This window comes from Phoenix dactylifera, chromosome 7, assembly GCF_051530095.1.
Source record: "Phoenix dactylifera cultivar Ajwa chromosome 7, Ajwa_hap1_PhDact_Kaust_v1.1, whole genome shotgun sequence".
NCBI classification, from domain to species: domain Eukaryota; kingdom Viridiplantae; phylum Streptophyta; class Magnoliopsida; order Arecales; family Arecaceae; genus Phoenix; species Phoenix dactylifera.
In genome coordinates, this window is record NC_143196.1 from 30,854,666 (window position 1) to 30,872,575 (window position 17,910).

Below are 17,910 nucleotides of genomic sequence, written 5' to 3' on the forward strand. Positions count from 1 at the left end.
TCAGAATTACTGGCATTTCACCAAATCCTAAAGCCGTGACTTCAAGAAAAGTTTTAGCACAATGAGGGAGACTTTGAGATAAAAAAACCTGGGACATTCCGGCCAAACTAATTGAGAAAATGGGGACATCATCTTCAGGCAGCTGACAACTAACGCAGGCACATCAAAATGTTCCACCAACTACAAAGATCTGGAGGTTTGGCAAGAATCAAATATAGCCTTGACCAATCCATTGAAGGTTCTGTTGATTGAACAGTCCAGAGAGAACAAATTAGCAGCTTATGTGTCATATCAAGCCAACAAACCAACCCCTTTTGGGTCTTTGCTTGGGGAGGGTCTAAACTCTAAACACGAGAAAAACACTGGTGGCATCAAAAAAGACCTTCAATTTTTCTTTTGATTACACATTAAGCATCATTAGTTAAAACATAAAAGAGAGTAGGTAAATGAGAGTTGGTGGAGCATTCCATCTTATTTTTGCTTTCATATATGTTAGAAACCTAACAGATTGAACATATCATATATGTCTCCTACTGCCACGTTCTATGGGGAATGCACCTGCTGTAGTACTATGAAGAGGTTAAAGAGGAGCAGAATTACCAAGTATCAGTCTAAAATTTAAAAGATCAAAATACGCTGCCCCATCCATAGGGCTACAACTCCCCAAAACCTTTCTCATTTTCCTTAACCTGAAATGCTGACTGCGTCGTAGATGGAAGGGTCTGCAGCTTCAGTCCAAGGACCATGCCTCGTAAAATTATGATGGGAAGCGATCGAGTCAATGTTGGCTTATTCCCATCACCTGACCTCCTCCACTTTATATCAGTCAGTGAGATCGACACTTGACACAAGTGTTATTAGTTTGAGTAAATATTAGTCAGATTTCTGAGCGAAGCTAGCACTGCCTTTTTTGCTCTCAGCTGCCATTTCCAATCTTGTGTCTCCAACACAAGACCTTTGAATTGGAATCTGCACATAAGCACTTTTGGGTTACAGCAAATCAAAGTACATGGACTGAAGACTCGAACAAAGATCGTTGTAGCCTAGTGTTACATTTTCCTTACAATGGAGAGAGAACATATGTACGTGTCCAAGGAGGTTCTCCCCCAATGATTTGGATGATTTGGCTTGGATAATTTTTCATTGGTTTGTTAAAAAGATTGGTGGCACTACAATTGTAATGTTCAGTAATAATTACAAAAAAAAAGGAACCGGAGCTCGAATCTGCGACACCTCACAACAAGGGCACACTCCATCAATATACACTAAGGGCAAACTCATTAGGAAATCCAAGGACAACTCCAAAAAATTATGAAATTTCATCCTCAGCAAAGCTACAAGAGAATCTCAACCCTTTAGATTATGATTCCATTACATTGAAATTGATCTAAACCACAAACAGAGGAGAGAAAGCATGATCGCCTTCATTCTTCACTCAAGTCACAAATGCCACCAGACCATATACTACACCAAGTCGGCAAGTCCTTCCACGTTTGTATGTCTTCGTTAATTAGGCATTCACAGCTATCGCTGACAGTGACTTCATCTTTGAAGTTTTGCCCCACGCATCCCACAGAATACCATAAGATTCACTCGCTTATACCTTCCCTAGAAAACTTAAAATAGTCACAGGAGCTTAGCAGCGGTGTTCATCCAAGATCAGAATTACTAGATAATGCCTGTCCAACTTAACCTGGCAATCCGAACGTACAGCCATGACCGTCTGCACGGGGTCAACTGCCATAGACTACTTTGCTCACCTGCATCCCCACAAGAAATAAAAGAGGTACAACCCCTTGCAAGGCAACTTCAATACCTGTTACTTTGGTAGAACAATTAGCAACTCGCAAACAAAAGTAGAGAATGTATATAATCACAGGTATTCATCATGACAACATTCAAGTGCATATGAAGGAAACTCAAAAGGATCATCATGGACTACTGAAGGTTCAAAACCAGTAACACTAGTCATGCATGGAGGTATGACGATTTATCAGAAGAGGCAGAAAAGATTGCCATAACATTGGTCATTTAGTTATATATGCGGTGTTTGTCAAAGTTATCATTCCAGAGCTCCAAGCTCATGGTATCTTTAACATCTTCAGGCCTTCTCAGATATGTTTGGTTCGCCATCCCTGCTTCTCTCTCTCCCTGAGTTCCTATGGTCATCAGCACCAGTGGCGGGTTCAGACACTGCACCACCTGCATCTTGCTTGCTTCCTCGCCCATCTATGGAGCCAGTAGGAGTGCTGCTGCCATGTGGGAACTCAGCCAAGTTCGGAGCTGGCCGGAGGTCAGCACTGCCTCCATGAGATGGGTCAGCATGCATGGCATGCATGCCATTGATGGCCCCAGGTCTCATGCCCATATGGCCTGGAAAAGGCAGCACTTGTGGTTGGTGGTGAAGCTGCTGTTGTTGCTGCTGTTCCTGCATTTGCTGGGGATTGAATTGCAAAGGAGCCCTGGGAGGAAACATGGGCCCCTGCTGCATGTAATGGGCCCCCTGCGGCATTGCACCATGTGGCATCGTCTACCAGCAGAAAAATATATGAGTGGATAAATGTGAACCAGAAAACAATATTATACTCCAACATGATTCGTAACTAACCTGCGGACGAGCTGCAGGTGCCTGTGGTTGGGCATCTGCAATTGCAGCCAGATACAGCAGATTCTTTTGAAGCTGGGCTTGGTACCTGACCCATGACACAGATCATCATATTCACAATTACATTAAGAGATTGAAGGAAAAGGGAAAATAAACTTGCAATAGCCTCTCGATAGAACATTCTCTATAAATAAGTTGAATTCGTGGTATCTATATCGACCAAAAACAACACTCCTAGTTGATTCAGATGCCTGGATAAGAAGACTGTTGCACATGATATCTTGCGAGAATCATCACTGTAAGAGTGAGGCAGAGACATGTCACATTGTAAATTTTCCCAGTCTTCTCAGGAACACTATGTAATCAAAACTTAGCAGGAGCCTAATCATAATAAAGGTAGTAGTTAGAGATATTATATGCATAAAACAAATACAAGGCTAAATTAGATGGAACTATAAAGGATGTGCCCTTTCGAAAATAAGGTGCTCAAGACATAGAAGAACCACACAGGGACTCCTAGACAACTGGATGCAACATGGTAGCAAACTTTTGCAGTGAAATGAAGATGCCATGCTGGTGCCGGGATTGATTTAGTGAGAAAAAATGAGGGCCTTCTCAAAGTGTTGATGTATGCAACATATTTAGATGGTGAAGCTTCTTCCTGTCCAACAAGGCCTTGATCTGGCTCTAAACGATAGAATTTCCGATGTCTGGATTGAATCCGACTAGATGGTGTTGGTATATTTTACTTAACCTTGTTAGACCAGTCAAAGTGGAACCAATACCTATGGTAGTCAGATGGTCGTTTATAAGATTAAGGCACACGTCTCATTTAATTCAAAGAAAAATGAAGTTTCCATGTTGCAAATAAAATGTTTTGCACCACAGTTGGAGGTAGGCCTGCAACCAGGCCAGACAGGACTGGGGCAAACATGACCAGGTCTCAAACAACCCCAGCCCCAACTATGTTTTTTTGGGTGATGATTTTAGACCCATCCTCAACACATTAAGTAACAAGGCTTGGTTCGGTTGGGTTAATGAACAAGTTTCTAGACCCTCTGGGTCATTCAGGCTAGGTCACGTCTAATCTAGTTTGGTCTAATGCAAGATAAGAAAAAAACAATGCATGCCATTCAACATACAAATAAATAGCTTTCACATCCAATCTACAAACCTAATTATGGGCAATTGGATGATCAGTAGAGGGTTTAGGGATTTTAAAGTGATGAATTTTGGGGTTTAGTTGGATCTGGCCAGGCAGGGTCAGCTCAGGTCATCTAGTATTTGACCCATTTTAGACCTCATTAGTACACAGGAACAGTCTGATACGAAAACATATGACCCAAATCCAACCTGATTTTTCAAATAGGTCATTTTACAGACTCCAACCTAGACCAGACTGTGTCATGGGTTGACCCAATTAATTTGCAGAACTAATTGGAGGTTTCCTATCAAGATATCCTAGTTAGGACTTTGGCCCCTTCAAGAAATCCATATCTGAAGAGTCTACTACCTGATGTTATTAAAATTAGGAACTTCCAAGAATCAGACAAGTATTTCTAACAGAATTCCTGATTCAAGAAAGCCTAAAATTCCTGATTTGAGAAAGCCTAAAACAACATTATTGCTCATGGAAATTTTTTAGGCGACAATAATACATGGAGTTTTACCCTTGTCATAAATAACTTGGATCAGGTTTGTTGTCCAATCAACTAATCCAGTGAAAAGAAGATAAGATTAACAAGAACTAGGTCAGCATGCCAAAAACTACTACTGAGTGGGGGTGGCACAACCCATCGCGGATAGTTTCTCAGCCATGTTGAGCATACTTCAACAACCAGAGGAGCCAGCATCTCCACTCACTCTGCAGCCTCTACCTCAGCCATCCCCTCCTACAAAACACTTAGACAAGCGATATTCTTATATATTGAAACCAAGACATTAGTTAAATTTCTTCGGTTATCTCCAACGTCCCCACACCAGCACTGAACCAAGACTCCGTACAGGGGGAGTACCAAGTTGGTGAACCTTAGTTATATCTCAATTTCAAATATTAGTTGATTGTTCATGAATTCTAGATTTATTCACGTTATTTAAAACTAATTTAAGAAACATTTAAGTTACGGAATGAAGATGCTATGTTACTACTGCTAACATTGTCTTTGTTGAAGTTCATATTTTTTACTTTCCATGCTTGTATCCACACGAACTAATATATCAGCTATCTTATTCTTTAATTTTCTTTTCTTATAATTATTTGATTTGTTGTCAGACTTCCATGAATCTTCACCATTTCTCCTGAAGTTGAGTCCTTGAATCTGGCTAATTGTTACCAAACATCAAATTGTAACTATTGGTATTAACTATTCTGTGAAAAATAGCAAGCATAATGATCACTCAACTCAAAAGAAGTTACTTGTGAAAGGATTTAGTAGACCTTTTTTGGTCCAGCAATCAACCCAGGATTTGCCAAATCTTGCTGGTCTAATGCTGTCCTGCTCCATTGTTCCATGCCGTACGAGAACAATAGCTTTCCATTCTCTAGTGACACAATTATTGTCACATCTGTTAAGATTCACCCACCATAATATACACCTTAACCTTGTGTTTTCAGAAGTTCTGTTTTAGAGCTTAAACTAGCATATAACCCGACTGATGCACGGGGTGCAGTTTTTTCTCCTTTTTGCAGCTGTTAGTGAAACATAATATAAATTAGATATAATAGAATAGATAACAGAAATAACATAGAATATAATAGATAGAAGAGCCTAATTATTTTCTAAGTTTTTTGATATTAATAATTGTGATATACTATCACTGCACAAAATTCTAGTAGTATACGTATATCTATCAATATAGTAAACTAATACATCACTATAAAATAATAAGATCATTATCCAATTTGCATATAATAAGAAATAGAAAAGTATTGCACCTAGAGGATATTTAAATACAATATAGCGGGATCGTTAGTGATTGTATTTTTGACTTTTAAGCAAGATCATGATCATAAAAGTGCAATAGAAATTAATAAAATATTAGTGTAATGCATAGGATATTGGCAAGGTACAGTACTAATGAAAAGTGTTTTCATTAATATCAACATACATTAAGCAAAATGAGGTTATTAATAATATCATTACTTTTAGCATTAACTTAGTAGTACTAATGAAGAGTTCTTTATTTAATATGGTTTAATAAGCTATTCAGTTTCTTCTTAGTGTAATCAGATAAAGAACTGTATTAAACAAGAGCCCTGTTAAATAATATTTATAAGGAACTCTATTAATAACATTGTTAATATAGCTGTCCGCGTGGTGAATGGAGAGCTCTACACAAGTAGAGCCTCCATTTTAGTGTGTATATATATAAGCACTATCAAGTATCAACTACCAAACTTGTTGTCTCCAACATTTTAGTCTAACCTTTATGTGGCATTATATTGTTCCAAATCTACTTTCTCCAACTAAAACAAACTAGAGAAAAGGTACAGTTCAGAGACTTCAATAAACAATTGATAGATTATGAATTGGCTTTAGCACCACTTGTTTCCCATAGGAAAATTGACTGCACATCCTAGGCTTAACTCCCAAATAGACAATCAACCATAAATTGCATTGTTTATTTGATAGAGAAATACTTGTCTAAAAAAAAAAGAATTTCAAATACATGGCTTTTTCTTTTGTAGCTTAATCTCATATCTCCTCATTTAACCTCAACTTAATGATCAGTGTAAACATAGTATAAGTTCAATTATTGCCATCTCATTTAAGATCCATATAATATTTTTTCCCCAAAAAAACCTCTCAGATAGCTATAATTGGTATCACAGACAAAAAAATGGGGAGTCCTAAATGAAGTCTAAACTATGATTGAATTGAAAATAGTTGAGCAATTAAAATAGGAACAAAAAGGTATTACCCTAAAGAAGAAATAATACATATGAAAGCAAATTGAGTTAATTTTTTTTAATGAACTTCGGATTTAGAAAAGTCATGTGTTTCAATGAGCCACCTAATACTAAAACTCATGAAAAATTATAACAATTATTTTTTCAAGAAAGGGTTGACAACAGGAATGTTAATAAGCATTACAAACTTGATTGAATTACATGTTAATTTTCTAGTCTATCACGTCACTTCCAATCATTAGCAAAGGCAACATCTTTCACCTTAGAATCAGCAAAACAACGATACAATGTATAACATTTTTATCTGTGATTAGGGGTGAAAATGGACTGGATGATACCTCTCAAAGAAAAGCACATACAAATATGGATAGACAACCATCCAATCCATATCTACCTGCATACTGGGTTCTGCTTTGCAATCCTATTTAATCTTATAATGTTATCATGAACTTTAAAAGGAAAACAAGTGATAATATTAACATATCTTCAACTTCATTCACCTTCCATGCAATGATATTTTTGATTTGGTGGTTCATAAAGTTTAACTGTCTAATTTATATCTGTACTGCCAGTATCCAATCCGCATTTACATCCGTCTAAAGCAAATATATGGATATGAATTTTAGCATCTAATTATTCCATAACTGTATAGGTATTTGTCAACTAAAAACAAATACAGATATGGATATACTGATACCCAATCTGTTTTCAGCTTTATCCATGATGTTTGTATCTCATTCTAACTAGCACCATTGTCAAGTATGCTTACACCCACATATCAAGTTATCTGTAAAATTCAGTTTAATCGAATTTTGGATGTCAATAATCATATAGAGATATGGTCATGATACGATGAAAATTTGGACTTCACGAGTAGATTGTGTATTTGTGTGTGACAAAGCAGATGAAAGGGTGGTAGAAGGCCAAAAACATTCCCAAGTGCAAAACTTTGTTAAATGATCACTTACTGAGCACATTCTGTAAGCTTCCCCAGATTTTGATTATCCAAGATTGCCAAGATCAGCTGCTTGTTTTCATCCAAGTACTGCAACAAAATAAGAAACATTAGTGGATTAGGTAAATTTTTTTTCCTTTCCCCCTCAAATCAACATGAACAGGATGAAGTATCTAAGTGCATGAAAGATCTGATTGCCTGCCAATAAAAATACAGGGTAAAAACCAAGGTCATAAGTGAAAACATGATTTATTGATGCAAGGAAGGATGCTGGAATATGATAAGAAATCAAATCCAGAGGATACATCATTGTTACACAGATCAAAGAGCTTATATTTATTAACCATATCCAAAACCAACAAGTGTCAACCCACTGTTTGAGTCAATTATGAATCTTATTTCACCGGTCTTCTTATTTGAGGTCATACCGTCCATCATACCTAACTTCTCTTACCCACTTTCATAAAAATTCAAGAAAACACACATCAAGGACTAACATAATTTGACCAAATGCTTCTAACGGTCCTGATATCATCAATGCTATTTCATCTCCATTTTTGGTTCATATGATATCTGGTTCTTCCCCATCTAACTAAAGCAAATGCTTAATTGCATAATGAAATAGCACATCTTAAAGGCCTTTCTAATTGGATCAAAAAAAAAAAAAAACATATATAAGATTTTTCTTTACAAATATGATAAAGGCATGTCACAGCAACTAGAACTGAATAACTATTTTAGTATTTAGAGGAGATGAATGCAAAAGGAAAAAAAGAAAGAATATGAAGGAGCAAATAGAAAAAAGCCAAATAGGAAGAGAAAACTTTGCTGATGGTAGCCATCCAAAAGTAGGTTAGCTTTTTATGCGGTCAATATCCCATGGGATGGGGCTGTCCCAGCTCTTCCATGCTAAAGGATGCACTGTCGGGATGGTGGATGTCCCATCCCGTCTCCTTCAAACATTTGAAATGGTGCTCCATCCTGACACTTGGGGTGGTAGGACGTTCCGTTGTCCCACCGGGATCGTTGTAGGTAGTAATAGTAGTATGCCCAATTTGATTTCTTATACAAGAGGTCATGATTTTCTTAATATCTAAGATTGCTATTGCATTCTAACACCATGTTTGGTTCATGAGAATGAAACAGAATCAACATGGAATCAGAATAGAATGAGAATGGAACCAAAGGAATTGGCATGGTTGTTCTTATTCCATTGTTTGGGCACAAAATGAAGGATCCTAGTAGCTAGAGTCTTCTACCTAGGGTGACACACCTACTTTGGAATCTTCCTAAAATCTCAAACCCACAACCGCTTCCTAAGCATTTCCATGCTAAAAGTATTTCTAAAGTATCCTCTTCCACACGCTCGCATTCGCATCCTCTTTCTAAAGTATTTCTAAAAGTGAAGGATTGCATGGAAAAGATACGGCAATTCAATTCTAATATTTGATCTAGCTAATTAAATTTTAATTAAATTTAAGTTTATATTATTTTTCAATAAATCCTTGACCAAGGATTAGCATCAAACTTTTAATAATAAACACCCTAATTGTTTGCCAGTGTGGTTTAGGTCCATTGCATAGTGGAAATAGAGTGTTTCCACCACACCCCAATCTTGTTCACAGCCCTCCTTGAGATCAATATGTGGGGCCTAAAGCATGTGCAGTGATGCACGAATCTCAAGAAGGGCATTGGAAAAGATTAGGGTGCAGTGGAAACACTCTATTTCCACTGCAGCAGCAGACCTAACTTGCACTATTGATTTGAAGGCTTCCATTACTATAATGGACATCGAAATAACAATCATTATAATGTTATAATGGATGTCACTTTACATTATTCAAAATTCATATTAACAAAGTAATTTTTTTAATGTCAAATGTTAATAAAATTTTCATTTCCATTTCATAACCAAAATGCCACTAACTGATTCATACCGAATATTTATTTTCCCTTTGTACAACAAATGCGAGTAAATAGTTCGTGCTAAAATTATCATTCATTTTCATTCCTATAGGAATGACCATTGCTCCCATTAAGAGTGGAATCACGTCCTTTATTTGAGTGAATGGTGATTCAGAAAGAATCATGATTTTAGTTGTTGCACAAACCAAAAAATATGAATGGGGTGAAAGCTGGAGTTCACATTTTATTCCAGCCCTTATTCCTTGAAACAACAATAGCACAAATGAAGAGGTGACCAAATCCTCTTGCGATGGACGTTGGGGATTGTGAAATTTCTAAGATTATTAATAAAGTATACTTTCTAAGCATACTTTGTGATGATTGTATAAACATTTACAGATAGCACCTTTTCTCTTTGTGTACTTTGTCTACTTTCTTTTCTTTTTTAATAGATAGCACCTTCTCTTTTAGGAAACTGTGAACTTCTAAGATTATTAATAAATTGTAGGTGATTGTATATAAATTTGGAGATAAACAATCCAATATCTACTTTCTTTCCTTTTATTTTTGATGCCAAATTTTAGATATCCAAAATGAAAATAAATCCATTCCACATTTCTCTTTCTATTTCCACAACAGTTCTAATAAACCTCCCCTCTTCCAAGCCCTTTTTCTCACAAATCTACGATCGATGATACTTCTAAATTATTTTCTTCAGCTATAGTCCAATTGTGCAGTTTGATATGTTATATCACGTATTGGAGACAACCAACCAGCAAAATATATCTCAATAACCTTCCACATTAAAACTTAGCCCTTGGTATTTCTCAAAAGTTTTAGAATATTATATTCCCCTTCAATCTAAATCATTCTTCTTCCCACTTTCTTTTATCCCAGATCTGATCCCCACACTGACATGGGTCATTAACATCCCAAAGTACAGCAAACCATGCCTCGAGAAATTCAATCCATTACTACATTTGAACATTCCTTATCTATATTACAATAATAAAAGAGAACTTCTGGTGTTTGGGCATGTTGACTTTGCCCATGGTGAAAAAAAAGTCATGAGAAATGAAAATCTAAATTCATGACAAGTTTGAGTATGTCTATTTCTGTATAAAACATAAATAGTGTCATCCCTCAGACTCTGGCTGCTCTTATATCTCTATCACTCCCCAAGTAATCTACTTTGAAGAAACAAAAAATCTCTCCTTCCCTCTGTTTATAATGTCTGACTTCATTCTCTACATTAATTATTTTAGCATCATCAGGACACTTCTTTTCAGAAAGTATGTGAAGATATTCATGTATTGATTGAGAAACTTCACAGTTATTAACACAATTTCCAAAAGATATTTCAGAAAGTAAAAGAAATATCAAAATATAGAGGATCAGATCCTAATGATAATTCCTTTCCTTTTTGTTCAACAATTTTTCTCCTTTGTCATATTTAGCATGCATTGCACATGCTTATATGCCAATGACGATAAGTCATGGAGGAGGATCTAACAAAATGCTATCTAAACTTAAATATGAGAATTTTTATAAAGATAATTTTATAAAGAGATAAAAATGAGGTCTGACAATCTAGGAGCCCGCTCAAGAGTTTGTGTGCACTTGGATAGATAGCATTTCCTATAAATTTAACTACTTTACACCCATTCTCTTGACCAAGATTCATAGAAGGCTACCTTAAGAACAGTCTCCATTACTAGGTCACTATATTTTATCAAATGCAATTAGCATGAAAGCATAGCCATCCTTTTCTGTAAAGGTTACCACTATAGATACATCTATCTCTTACTTCAAGAATGATTTATTCTTGAGGACAAGTTAACTTGATGTGCAATGAAGATCAGAGCAGTTTTCAACTTACAATGAGTCCTACATAAATGGGCGAGCAATTTTAATACATGCAACAGACCAAAAGGTCACTTAAACCATAACTCTAAAACATTTTTATCACCACATGAAACAAAGACCCTTCCCTTCATGGGAATGGCTGTATGTCATAATAGCAATCCAAAAGTTCCACTCTAAATGGAAATGAGTTTAACCTTTAATCATTCTAAGTAGTCAACTGATGGAGGACATACTTTTGGCTTAATAAAGGTACATGCACAATAAGTGGGCAAATGGTGTAAAAGCAACGCCACTGTATCTTTTGATCAAGGAAAAGGAGTTGGTCCACAATAATCAAAACATAAAAAGATAAAAAATATATTTTGAGCACCATGCGTGTGCCGACACGTGCATGGGCATGTCTCTATATATAAAGTCTAGGGTTAGTTGGCTACAACCCAAGTCCAAAATAAGCTCAAGGTTTGCAATGTGAAAGCAATTGATGTAACTAGATAAAGGTTCCAAAATGCTAAATTTTATTTAATATGGATCGCATCTTTGTTACTTTTGACTTGTTTCTTTTAGACATTATGGTTTTCCATGAGTTAATGCAGTGGTGACATAAAAAGAAATTAGTTGACCAACTTAGACTGTCAAACAATCAGGCCTCACTCACTCTGCAGCTGTTCTGATATTACAGAAGAATGGGCAAAGTTTTGTACACAGAATGACCTTTTTGGCATTTCATTTTCTTCTCCCTTTGTGATGCTTCCAAGAAACTTTTCCCACTCTTATACCCTATTTTCCCACACATTAGGAACCTTAATCACATTTAACCAGCACTGTTCAGCTCTAAAACTTGTAAAGTGTTGTTCAGCTCCATTATAATACACAGGTTATGCCATGGTGGGAGATGGTTGATGTTAAACATCATCCACTTAGGCTCCTCTCCAGATAAATTTGTGAAAAAAAAGCTATAATGTATCACCATTAATTTTCACATATAACCTAGATTTTCCAAAACCTGATCTTCTTCCCCCTTTTCTGGTCTGTCGATGTATCTTTGCCTTGAGCTGACCCCAAAACTGATTTAGAAAGCAAAACCCAGAGTCCTTTTATCTCAAACCTTGCATCCATATCCTACGGTCGCATCTGTTTTTTGGGTGACTGCAAGGGAAATTGAAGTTTTAAACAGCCAGGGATTTTAATGGCATTTCTTTGATGTACTATGAAGAACAATTTTGGAAGATGCATTTATCTCTAGTGCTAAATTCAAATGGTATCATACTAGATCTGCCCTGCCCTAGACAGGGACTGCACTTGAGCTTCATACAAATTCTCATATTCAGGAATGTTAGTTCCTATACAAACAATTATTTGGTTAGAGAAAGAGAACCATACTCGGTTCATCGTTGCTGTTGAAGGGTATTGTAGGTTAAGCTTAACATAAAACTTGGACTAATATCCCATGTCCAAATTTATAAAAAGATCACCTTACTTCAATTGAATCTTTTAAGGCATCAGTTAAGTTTAAGATGGTATTAATCAATATTGATAGAGCGAATAACTATTTTGGTGATTAGCAGGGAGGACCCCGAAAACAAAGAAAGAAAACAGAAACTGGGGCGCCGCCCCTACATTCTAAGAAAGCAAGCACCGCCCGCACCAGCACCTCAACTCTGGATGCTCAATTTCGTCCCCAAAGACCCTTTAAATGTCAGTAATCTCAAGATATGGGATAGTTCGCAAGAAAGTTAAAGTCACATGCCATCAACTCAAGTTACAATTGACAAATTGAAATTTCTTTATGCTAATGTAATAAGATGTGTCAAAGGTTTGATTCAATATAATGGGTAACTAGTCAATCATAGCGGGTTCGAAATTTCAGCAAGAATTTGGAAAGTAACATATAACGGTACGAACATGGAAACCAATCCATCATCCCATATGCTGGATTAAATTTTAAAGAAGGCTTTAGAAAGTGATCCATGATTGGTGGTAATGAATTATTCTATGATTCGGAAAACCAAAGCTCATAATATGGAGTCAGCGACAGGATTCCTTGTCAGATGGAGGAATATGGTCTTTTAATCTCAGTTTAAATGCTTATTTTTTCTGCCAAAGTTGAACAGACTGCATGACGCTTGCAAATAAATATTAGCTACACATGGACATTTTCCTTTTAGAGTGCAGCTGCATGTAACCCGATTGCGGCTGAAAAGGCTGCAAGCCGGATTTTCTTGTGCACTTCGTAGGTGGCTTCAGGGCCTAAAACCCTATCTCACCACATCAATTCATAAAAAAACCTGAATCATGGCCTTTTCTAGTAGGTTACCAGTACGTACAGCATTCATTTTTCTACAGATTAAATAACCATCCTCCATCCTCCTCCTCCTCTCTGGTCAACCATGACTCAATCGAGCATATAATCCCAACAAAACTGACATCACTCGACGCGGTATACATATAAAAACATGAACCCTAGTTAGTTTTATCCTCATTTTTGAAAAAAATATATGGTTGAGATCATAAAAATGGAAAACAAAATCAAAGAGAGCGCATCAAACGGTAATCCCTAGCGGAAGCTGGCACGTACGCCGAAAAAAGGGATTCGAAATAAGTCAAGAAGATAGAAGTGCAGGAAAGCGGAAGGCAAATGGAAATGGGAGGCAGGGATAAATGGAGTTACCTTCTGAATCTGTTCGGTGGTGATGTTCTGGGTGGCCATTGGAGGCATGGAAGCCATCGGATGCGTAGGCTGCTGCATACTTTGTCCCACCTCTCTCTCCTATCTCTCACTTCTACTATCTATCTGTATCTAGGATATCTAATCTTCGGTGAGGAGGGATAGGAAGAGGTTCGATGGATAGATTGAGGAATAATAGAAGGGAAAGAAAGAAAATGGCGGCAGAATAGAATAAAAGGGAAGAAGGCAACAGGGTCGAAGGAACTTTTGATCCGAGGGGTAAAATGATGCGGCCGCCTTGGTTAAAAGTCTGACCGCACAAAAAAAAAAAAAAAAAAGGCCGAATTTAGAGGGCGACTCTGCCACGACCGTTAGGCGGATTCAGCAGACTGCAGAGAAAATTGGCGGTCATCACCCGAGTCCTGAGAGATATCTAGGCTATAGTCGGTGCTGAGCTGGTTATTCAGATGAAGTACATTTTTTTGTGAGGCCAATGAAGCGGTCGATTGGGTGGCGTCTTTTGTTTCGATCATTTAGAAATATATCTATGGATGGATGTGGTGGTGGTGCCTAGTACTTTTCGAGATCTACTGTTTTTTTTATTTTTTTGGCTGTATTTGTACTCGTGATGCTTCTGGTTTTTCCCAAAAAAAAAAAAAGAAAAAAAGAAAAGAAAAAAAAAGGCGAATGGAATTTATGGAGCCGGACCGAGAACTAACGCCGCGAGCAGAGATGAGAACAGGAGTCCACTCGTATGTACTCAGCGCACCGAGCGAAGGGGAGAGTAATGCTGTATTGGTGCTAGTAACAAAATTTTTACCCAGGATAGCCCTTCAGTTGCACAAATGCATCTCAAATAAATGAAATTGTGTATCAAAATAGTAATAATAATAAATGAAGTTGGGTGAGTTTTCTTGCAAGTTGGGTCAGGTCTGAATCAACCCAAAATCAATTCAATTATACATGAGTTTTGGGTTTGCCCTCCAATTCAATGGTTTGCTTGACATGCCTTGATTGGAACCAACTAGCTTCTAGACCCAACGCAATTGATGGTGTTCCATTCTTTTTCCTCATACTTTGGTTCCCTTACTTACACACAAATAGGGTAGGCCAATTCATGGACTGGGTCGGTTTTTTTGCAAGTTGGGTCGGTTCTGAATCAACAAAATTCTCTAATTTTCCTTTCTTATACTCTATCTCATTTACATGTGCGCGCACACAAAAAGTAGACCTCTTCATGAGCCGAGCAGCCCACTAGGCTGGCTCAAGCTTAAAGTTTTTGGGGCAAGCTTGGATCAAAATTTTATAACCGACCGGCTAGGCTGGGCCTGAAAAATAAGCCAGTTTATTAAACGGATCAAGCTCGAACTTGGGGATGAATGCCGGGCTCGGGCCTTTTTTTTTTTTTTTTTAACGCTAGTTTTTTACGATAAAATTGTAGGTTTTGTTGACAGATAATTTCGTAAAAGAACATCTAGACTCGTAGAGCTGTTATTAAGCAGTGAAATTTGCTTAGGCTGGGCCGGGCCCCTTCACCTAGCACCAATCTAACAACAGCTTGCGTGTATGTGCCTATATGGATCAAATCAAATCGACTCCGAGTTACCTGGCCCTTAACCTTGACTTGACCCGATCTAACAGACCCAATCTTATCTAAAACCCAATCCACGCCGGCCCAATAAGATTGGTTTGGTTTAGTTCCCAACTTGGCCCAAATCCATGTGCACTAATTTGCATTCAGGTCAGATTCTGTTTTATGAATTACAGCTCTGGATTTGGATTGATTTACATATATATCTGCATCAATCTACAATCAAAGACTTATAATTGTTATTTCCAAAATTTGAAAAGTTGAGAAAACAAAATTGTATCGAAATACAACAATTTTTTCCTCGGTCTTCTCCTTTATTTCCACTGCAGCCCCCATCATCACCGCCATCGCTCGGCCGCCGCCGCCGGCCTCGTCACCATTGCCCTCACATACCTAGACTCGTCCGGACCGGAGATGATGTGGTTGGGCCACACCTGTGGACTCTCAGCTGGGCCAGACCCAAGCCGGAAGTCCTAATCAACCCACAGCCGCCCAGACTCCCAGACGATTTCAAGCAACGAAGCTGTCTCGAGACTCTCCGAAGCGCCGCCGTCGGCGTCGAGCTGGCAAGCCAGTCTTAACCTCATCCAATTTGAAAGCAAGGCCGCAGGGGAAGCCGCATCTTCTCAGCCGCAGCAGCCTTTTGACTCTTGGAACTTTCAAACATTTCCGCCCGTACCGGCACCCTCCATCTCAAGTTGGCTCACCTTCCTCTTCCTTCCCTCCCCCTCCCTCCAATCCCAATTCCATCTCCCCTTCCCCCTTTGTCCCCACTTAACTACTCTGCTCCCTCTATAAAACCCCACAAAACCCTCCTCCTCCACACCCTTCTTCCTCTTCCTCTTCCTCTTCCTCTTCCCTAACCATTAACTCCATAAGGCAAATCCATATAGATTTCTAAACATTCTCTTGGATTCTAGACAGAGTTATATGCACGATCTCTTTCAAAATTCCTTAAATCAAGAAGCAAACGTACATCAATAAATTTATATTTGTCTTATATTCGATATTGCATGAATATTATTCTAAGACGATGTCGCCGCCGGAGCAGCCAATGAAGAGCATGGCCGTGCTGACCACCGCGATCATGGTGGCTGCGGTGATAGTCATCTTCATGGCCTTCCTCTTCGCCTTGTTCCTCTACCTCCACGCCAAGCGCTACTGGGGCGCCAACCCCACCCTCGGTCGCCCCCGCGCCCCACTCGCTGTCGCCGACGAAGACGGCGTCCCCTGTCGCGGCCTCGATCCCGCCGCAATTAAAGCCCTTCCTTCCTTGGGTTTTCGACCGGAGGAATTCAAGGAGGGCCTCGAGTGCGCCGTCTGCCTATCGGAGCTGTCGGAGGGGGAGGAGGCCCGGTTGCTGCCCGGTTGCAGGCATGGCTTCCATTTGGAGTGCATCGACATGTGGCTAAACTTCCACTCCACCTGCCCGCTCTGCCGCAGCCCGGTGTCGTTGGAGAATGCGGATTCTGGCGTCGAAACGGCGGAGGCTTCTCCGGTGGAGGCGGTGCTGGCGGCCGGGCGACTGCCGGAGTCGCCGATTTTCCCAACAAATGTGCTGTTCTGGGGATCCCAGGATCGGGTCAGAACTGGAGGTCCGGCGACGGCAGCGGCGGCGGCGGGCTCGTGCGAAGGGAGTTCGAGTTCTGTGGGCTCTTCATCAGGAAGGCCTGAGGGGAAGCTGGTGATTGATGTCCCGCGACGAGCGATGGAGGGATACCAATCTCCGGTTTCGCCACTGCCCTTGAGTAGGCTATCCGTGGATGACATCAAGTCTCCGACATCGGCGAGGTTGAGGTCACTGAGGAGGCTGCTAAGCCAGGGGAATCGAGGGATTGGTTCTTCTTGCAGCCTCCGAGGTGGTGATATTGAGCAGGGAGTAGCAGGAGTTGGAGTTACAGTAGATGGGGGTCTTCTGATGCCAAAAACATCTACAAGTTCGTGAATTGGTTTCACGAATTGCTTTCGGCAATCGAGAATTATTGGAGAGTGGAAGGAAATCTGGAGCACAAAATACTGATAGCAAGCTTGGAAAGTTAGGAATTTCAGGTGTTTGAGATGCAATGGTCGCTTGTAAATGGTTAGCAGCTGGTTTGCCAAAAAATTTGTACAGAAAGGAATCAGCTTTCATAGATCCAATTCAAAATCCAGCTCATGGTCCATAGAGAGTCATTCGCTCTCGAGTATAACGAATGCTGGGTCTAAAAGAATTTTCTTTAAATGCATTTTGGATATATGAATTGATTCATTTAATTCCATCATTGCAAAGTGTTAAATTGAATTCTCTGTTTGCCAGGATATTTGCTATCCATATTACTGTTCTTAGTATCTGTTTTTCCGAATTGAATACTCACTACATCATTGTTGATTGATGCAATTAGAATGACAGTCTTGATTTTTCTTGCTATTGGAA

General features: G+C 38.9%; 1 protein-coding gene and 1 pseudogene across 2 annotated transcripts; one reads left to right on the forward strand and one right to left on the reverse strand.

Annotated features, from left to right (window-relative positions):
- Window positions 1–1,836: 1,836 nt before the first annotated feature.
- On the reverse strand, window positions 1,837–14,224 carry LOC103702665 (GRF1-interacting factor 2-like; annotated as a pseudogene). Its single transcript, XR_015967505.2, has 4 exons — window positions 13,910–14,224; window positions 7,484–7,560; window positions 2,609–2,693; window positions 1,837–2,530 (listed from the first exon to the last, which is right to left on the reverse strand). The product of XR_015967505.2 is annotated as a GRF1-interacting factor 2-like (transcript).
- Window positions 14,225–15,734: 1,510 nt separating this feature from the next.
- On the forward strand, window positions 15,735–17,758 carry LOC103702656 (RING-H2 finger protein ATL3). The gene has a single exon (XM_008785175.6). The coding sequence runs from the start codon at window positions 16,531–16,533 to the stop codon at window positions 17,440–17,442; it is 912 nt and encodes a 303-aa protein (XP_008783397.4). The 5' UTR covers window positions 15,735–16,530; the 3' UTR covers window positions 17,443–17,758.
- Window positions 17,759–17,910: the final 152 nt, after the last annotated feature.